The sequence below is a fragment of the Rhipicephalus microplus genome, chromosome 4 (genome assembly GCF_043290135.1).
Source record: "Rhipicephalus microplus isolate Deutch F79 chromosome 4, USDA_Rmic, whole genome shotgun sequence".
Lineage (NCBI taxonomy): Eukaryota > Metazoa > Arthropoda > Arachnida > Ixodida > Ixodidae > Rhipicephalus > Rhipicephalus microplus.
Window position 1 is genome coordinate 180597083 of NC_134703.1, and position 7833 is coordinate 180604915.

General features: G+C 46.9%; 1 protein-coding gene across 1 annotated transcript; it reads right to left on the reverse strand.

Annotated features, from left to right (window-relative positions):
* Positions 1 to 1810: 1810 nt before the first annotated feature.
* On the reverse strand, positions 1811 to 5132 carry LOC142814074 (uncharacterized). Its single transcript, XM_075892013.1, has 4 exons — positions 4913 to 5132; positions 4688 to 4827; positions 4368 to 4536; positions 1811 to 3698 (listed from the first exon to the last, which is right to left on the reverse strand). Exons 1-4 carry the CDS (start codon positions 5108 to 5110, stop codon positions 3231 to 3233), a joined length of 975 nt encoding a protein of 324 aa, XP_075748128.1. The 5' UTR covers positions 5111 to 5132; the 3' UTR covers positions 1811 to 3230.
* Between the last annotated feature and the right edge of the window lie 2701 nt (positions 5133 to 7833).

Genomic DNA, 7833 nt, shown 5'->3' on the forward strand with positions numbered 1-7833 from the left:
ACACACACAGAAACAAACATGCACACAGACACACACATGCAAATTGTTTATTATACCGCAATGTCAATTTCGTACCCAAGCATAATGCTTGACGCTCGGTCAACACGAAACCCTGAAAGCAGCATGCTTCTCTAATATCCCTACCAACACGGCAGCGCTGAAACTAAAAACAAACAAACAAAAAACAAATCGGCTTTTTTTTATACACAAAGGGTGCGTCTAATGTTGAATTCCAATGGCGGAGTCGGTGCAGCCGACCGACTTCGCGAGCGAGCACTCGACTCTGGCGTAGAGGAAATCCTCCAAATCCGCCATCGGAACACAACCCGCCTTGCTGGAGCAAGGCGGAAGCTGCCGTGTTACCCAGGATACCTTGCGCGTGGTCTCTTCCGCTGTCTGTTTCCCAGGTGGTTTACCAGCATCGCCGCATCATTCGTTTGCTTGTTCAGCGCTATTCACCTGTGTGGAATGGATATCACGCCAAGCGTGCAACAGCTATTGTCCACGATGTCTGCGATGGTGACCACACAGTATGCGGAGAAACATGGTAAGTGTCTCCTCAATTTCAACACTGTGCTGTAATTGTAAGTTGAATGCAACACACGTGTTGCGTGGAGCGATTGTCTGCACGCGCTATGTACATGTTGCAACGTTGCTTTACTGCTGACGCGATCGTGTCACTGAAACGCAATCGCATGCGTCATACCGTTGTTCGTTTACCTGTGTCCGTGGAGAACGAAAACCTTCGCCGCATTGATTGCACAAACACCGCTGTAAATATACAGCCAAAAGTAAACGTGCGCGTGACGCCGCTGTTCTTGCACGGAACGGCGTCATTAGTAAGAAGCGACTTCCTATCACTTTAGAATGTGGCCACACGAATAGAAACGAACCGCGTTGGTGACAAGCGTGTTTGGCATAAGGGCAATTTGACCGATCGTCCAAAACAATTTTTTTTTCTGCCCCCTACTCCGCTCCCGCGGCGAGTCTCCCAATTTCAGAAGTCCCTAGGTTGGCAGGTACGCATTTGCGGTGAGATACCTCCAAAGTAACGCTTTTACCGTACAAGCACAACGCAGCGCGAGCGTTTCAGTACTGCACTACTATGTGGCAAGTTCCAGTGCACTCGCCTTTCAGTGGAAGTGGCGCAGAAGCAGCTGTCTGCCTTTATATGTCTCGAAGAAACTATAAGCCAGTGTTACGCACCCGAGAATTTGACTCCCGGGAAATTTTAGCTGCAGAGGTAGCAGCGTGAGTGCATGTTCTGCTATCTAATGGGTTAGCAATGTTACCAAGGTCAGGACATTGAGCACATCCAAATTAGGAATTGGTCTCAGTCCACAGAAATTAAGTTGCTTTTTCTGGAGTGTCACTGCTTGTTTCAGGCCTGAAAGATCGTGCTTCATTTTGATTAACAGTCAGCTGATTAGAAACTCTGTGCATCATGATGAGAGTGTTTAATTCAATCAAGATTGTGCACAATGTGTTGAGCTACTGTCGAAGATTTTGCATGCCACCATGTATGCTTACGCGAAATTGTTATTCAAAATTTTGTGTCGTGATGAGATAGCATAGGAAACATATAGTTACTGTTTTGTGAAGCTGTGTTAGGAAGCCTCACATGGCTTAGCTTAATTGCATACATATATGCATGAAATTCACATGGTGCTTCAATGTACAGCAATTTGTGTCACAGAACACAAATCGTTGGTCGTTATGTCGCTTCATGTATGCCAGCTGTATGAATAACAATGCATTTCATTTTTCCATTCACAGTGCCGGAACACAGCCAAAAGAGCAAGCAACGCAGTGAGTCTATTTATTTATTTATTTAGAGAATACTGCAGGCCCATTTAGAGGCCCCAGCAGGAGATGATACAAGTGCATTCAAGTAATGAATTATACATGATATGTACAGTTAGATCACTGCAAAGAGCACCAAGCACTGTAACGACAAAAATCAAAGTGGAAAAATCGATATCAAGACAAACTAAAACAGGTTGGTGCTTATATATGCCTATGAGCTCTACAATTAATACCAACACAGCAGAATACCACAACTCTCTAACACCTGTGTCGATGACGTGCAACTGATAACGTCTGTACAAATGTCTCAAGCACTTTTTCTTTTCAGGTACAGGCTGTGAGTGGACGGCGGAAGAAACAAAGCTGTTGCTGGACTACTACCAGCAGTATTTTTTTCCAAATAGGGCCTATGAAGAAATTTAAAATTCAAAAGGCAATGTTTGCCAAAATAGCGGTCAACATCACAGAGGCTGTCGGGGTCTCTTAAACTGGGGACCAGTGCTCTAGCCGCAACAAAACAGTCATGCGACGAAAAAGAAGCGCTGCAGCACATAACAACAAATCGGGGAATTTTCCTTGCGACGTTTCCTTTGAAGACAACATAGCCAAAATACGTTGGCTAGGTGATAGCCCTGAGCCAGAAGAGCTCAGGGACAGCTCTGGAATAGTTTCTAATAAAAGGCCGCCCAGCCAAGCGTCGACGAGCCAATCGTCGACAAGCCAATCGTCGACAAGCCAAGCATCGAGGAGCCAGGAGCTGAAAAGCCAAGGTTCAACTAGCCAGGAGTTGACCAGCACAACAAAGGAACCTGAGCCCAAAAAGCCGGAACTCTCGGCTTCTAGAATGCTGGAAATTATCACTTCTTTGACAAAATGAGCAAAATTCAGGAAGAAAAAGAAAAAAACGAACTGAACGCGAGAATGAAAGAAGGAAGCGTCATGAAGAGATGCAAGAACAGAAGGAGCGCATTCGGCAAGAAAAAGCAAAACAGCATGAAGAAAATTGAAGCTTTTGAGCCGTTTTCTTGGCTTAGACAATGAAGGATTCCAGTGGCCTAGAATACAATCAGCATGTTGAAATAAATTGTACAGTGCAAAACATGTGCTTGTGTGTATCAAGGGTGCTGCGCATTGGTGCACACACACACAGCCTCCCAACTACTGTGAGGAACTAAAGGGCTAGTTCAGATAAAACAGGGAATTATGGTGTTATTTCCTTGAATGACTTCGCAGGAGCTTAGTCAAGACCTTTGCACGCTTAATTTCGCCAAGCTTGTGCAAAGCACGCTCCTCATCAGTTTTATCACTGTGGTTATCAGTGCAGTTCTCCCACTGAATAGCATTGGATGCTCCATCATCATCAATATCATCGTCTGGCTCTTCATCACCGTAATCGATGCACAAGTTATGAACAATAAAGCAGCTTATGATAAACTTATTGAGCCAGTGGATAGTGTGCAACTCCTGGTACATGAGCTGCCTGAAGCGCTTCTTGAGTGTGTTGAATGCATTTTCAATGAGCACTCGTGTGCCTGAAAACTTAAAATAAAGCCTTTTTGTTGCTTATTCATTGCACCGTAATCCCTGTATGGTGTCAACAGGTACTCCCGCAGCGGATATGCTGCGTCCCCTGATATATGATAACGGCCCTGACGTACTGAAGCTATGTTCTTTGAAAGATGCGATAAGCTAAACACATCAGTATCGTGCATTTTGCTGGAGGTTCCAGTGAACGCATCGAGGAAGCGCCTCTTGTGGTCACAGACGGCTTGCAGTGTTAGTGAAAGGTAATGGTGCCAGTTGCAGTATGTGGAGGCAACCTTGTTGGCTGGGCACTGTATCTTGACATACGATTCATCTATACAGCCAATAACAGCAGGCATTCCAGACACCTGCAAGCAAGTTGTACTCTTCTAATGAGTGATATTAACCATGCCTGAGCAAGAAATGAGGATTTGCGAGGAGTTTTAACAGGCAATACTGGTGCTCAAGCCCATTAACTCACAATCACAGCATACGCTTCATGACTCAGCACAATATATTTTATGTTAAAGATGCAACATGCAAACCAAATTCAACTTTGAGAACTAGTTAAGGTAACATACATTGCTGTCCACACCATATTCTACACGTTTTCTTGCTATCCACCTCTCTTTTCACAATGACGAAATGGGAGAGAAAAGAAAACAAAGCCTGCGTATGTTTTTTTTTCTAAAGGGAGTTGAAGTACGTAATTAGAATTTAATTCTTAAATTTAAAACCAAACCTCGTCCATATTGTATTGTACATCTGAACAGAAATGACAAAGCATGCAGCATCATCCGCATGCAAGGAATCGACTTTGACTGCAGGAGAGACATAAGTTGAATTGTTCGAACACAACTGGATGAAGCTCGGTATTATCATCCCGACCTACCACCTTTTTCTTAAAGTCCCACCTCAGCGTAAAATTGAGCTTGAAATAACCCACCATAAAATGTGCACTCGTGTTTGTGATATGATCAATATAGCTTGGCCGGCCAATATTATGGGTCCTCACGATAAATAAAATCAAAACAAACCTTCTCAAAACTGCTAGTGAGGTCCTCCAGGTCTGCGGGAAACTTGATCACCGATGGTCCCAGCGTCATCAGGAACTGCGCTACTCTCTTAAGAACTCTGTACACGGTGCTTTCTGACATGTCGAAACGGCTTGCCACGTTTCGCATGCAGATTTTGTTGGCCGCGTACCTGCGCAGGGGGATTACAGGTACCAGAAAGAAAAAAAAACAGCTTAAGATCACACTGCACTGTGAGCAACAGGCTCATAGTCAAATGCGTTCTTGTGCAGGCATCGTACAAAGAAAAAAAAAGGGGGTGAATGTGGGCAGGTGTAACTAACCAGATAAATGTCAAGACATGCGTTTCCGCGGATTTCGCTTGAACTCCTCCTTGTGTGCTCGAAGGGCACATTGACGAGACAGCAAACTCCACGACCAACTTTTCGGCCACAGGTCGAGCCAGCCTAAAGTGCCTCCGGAACTGCTCAAGAAAAGAAACAAACAAAAACATCACAACGTGTTAAACCTTGAGCATAATGCTTCCTTCTTTTTTTCTAATTCTTTACCTCGTGGTCCGAGTACTGCCGAACGACGTCCTCGATGAAACCGACGACTTTGGGCCTCTTCGCGGGAATGCGGAACAACTTGTTGAATTCCCGCTCGTAAGCGCAACCTTTAGCGTCGCTGTCACTCTCCGACGAATTACTCGTGTCGGTACTCGAGCTTTCCGACTCAGAGCTGTCGCTATCGAGTAGCAGAAGCATTGCCGCACGCTTTGCCGAGGTAGCCGAGCCGTCCATGCCGTCCCCCGTTATCAACACAACTCGCGCCGCGCCAGCCGCACCCCCAAGCAGGCAAACGTGTTAAAGGAAATGCGTCACGCTGAGCTCCGGTCCACTCCACCGAGTTCGGAGGAGCAGTTTTTCCTGCTCCCCGGAGGGACTCCCGCTCTGAATTCCCTCCGGCTCTCTCATTGGAACTTTTGACTCCCGCTCTTACTCTGTCATTGGAACACACTTGCTCTGAAAGGAGCAGAAAAAATTGCTCCGACTCCACCATTGGAATTCAACATAAGACGGCCACACATTTCGTGCGGAATGCTGCGAGCTGTAGGCTCACTAGCAAAACTATCAATTCATTGCCAGTCTTCGCCTTTGAGATAACGTCGACACACCACGCTCTTTTATCTGCGCACTGAGGTGAAGCGAACGTCTTAGCGTGCACGTGCACCGTTTCTTTTATATATACACCAGAACACAGCGAGCTCAGTGCTTGCTTTCATATTGAAAAGCGCGTGGCGCCATCTGTTGCAAGGGCGATGAAGCAACACCGTCAACTGCCACGTGAGCAGACGCTCTGGTCAAACGCGAAGCTTCACAACCCCAGTCCAGCTGTACGAGAACAGAACGACGACACAGAGACAAGAAGGACACGAAGGACACCGATCATGTCATAGCAACTAGCCCAAGATGCCACACTTCCGGCTGTACATATGTTTCGCGCTGTTCCTTTGCTGGAATTTTGTGCTGATTTCGTGTGAAACGTCGAAGAAGACCTTCCTCGACAGTCCAGAATGCCTGGAGCACGTGCATGGCATACTGCGGAAGCAACTTCATCAAATACGTACTATCCGACTGAAATAAACGTGAACAGCGGAAAGCGTTGACTGTGGCGTGCCTTGGCTGTGATAAGGCAGAATTTGCGCTCTAAACTGGTGTCAACGTAGCGCTAGTATCTGGCTCCAACTTACGCTTATGCACCACATGTGTATCAATCGCCAGTCCTGTCGGGCAATCGGAACACACACGCGATGCAAAGGTGCAGCCAGAACAAGATTTTAAAATGCTACGGTGACGCCAGCCGAAAGTGCATGTATATTACCTAGGGACAGTCAAGGCATGTCGCTGTTCGGCCGAGTGAAAAGCAATGATTTCCGCGCCGTTCACGTCTCGTTGCATCGCGACAGTAAGCCGTTACAGTTGTACTAAACATGTGCGGTGTGTGCATCCACGCGTGAGTCGTGATACGTATATCCTGTTATTGATATGCGGCCTTCGTAATAGTATGGCAATAGTTTTGTGCTGCATGCTACAGGCATACTGCATGCAAATCGCTGCTGTGAAGTGGAACAGCTGGAGTCACGCTTGAATAAGCGCAGTGAGTATACTTATTCGCACACTTAGCTGGGCTCGTAGTTTTTCCTGTCGATTGTGATTATATACTAAAGCGGCATAGCTCAGCGTTTGTTGTTGTGCACGGAAATCTTTGCATTTGCAAAACACCGCACCGGCACGATTCGCGCGATGCGCTGTGAACTTAACAGGCAGTGCTCAGCAGTCTCTTTCTCTTGCGCTGGTTTTTGTCGCATCAGATAAAGCGCAGTAGTACCCAAATGACATTTTATAAGCGGGCGCAGCGTGAACAGCTGCGTTTTCGCTTTTAGACTCCCAGAGCCACTGCTTGCCATGCTAGCGAGGCGCGCCTTAGCTGTTCCAAACAAATTATGGCGTCTCTGGGAGCGAGGGTATATCGCCGAAGGTGCCTGGGTGCGAGATAGGAGTGCTCTCGTCTATTTCAGCTGATTTAGTGTTTCGTCACTGAATACATCTTGGCGGGACTTTTGAATTCTTTAAGGGCGATATGCCCAGGTTCCATTCACGCGAACGAAAGCACTCGTGTCCAGAAAAGCTGGATATGCGCACCTGTTCTGCAGCAGCAGGTCTGCCTGTCACTTGGCTCCGTATATCAGGGTACCCAACGAAATAAGAAACACTCCCAAAATAACGTCATTTTAACGTTTGACTTGGTATAACCAACAGAATTATCATGATTTTCATAATTATCATGTTTTTACACGACACGCGTGTCAGGATTATCATGAATCGCACCAGTCATATATTTCGTCATCCATTGACGTCACGTAACACCAAATTTGGTATATGTGGAGCTAGCGAAACGGCCACGAGCGCATCATGAAGGACCTAATATACATCAATGTAGCGTCCCCACGCGCACACGCGTGGCACAGCGACGCTACGTTAGCAAAACGCGAGCACTCTATAGTCTGACGCCAGGCGCGACCAGCGTCGGTCGGCGCGGCCCGACGGCAACCGGTGCGAAGTGCAACATGCTGCATTTCTCGCCAATGCATTATTCAGACAACACTGCGTGTCCCTCTTTTTGTGACGGAGGGATGCCGGATGTGCTGAAACGCTCATGCGTCAAAGCAACGCAGCGCGGCGCGTGCCTGCGAGAATATGGCAGGACGGGCGCATGGCGTGGAAACGCCGGTGTGACACGACGAAATGAACGCCACCGAGCACGCGCACCGCATCACGTCGAAATGTATTGGCCCCTTGGCTGTTTATTGTAGTCATGTTCTCACATCACACGCATCTCATGATTATCATGTTTGCATCAGTCACATACCTTCGTCATTCTTTGGAGTCACGTAATACCAAATTTGGTACAGGTGAAGCTAGCGCAA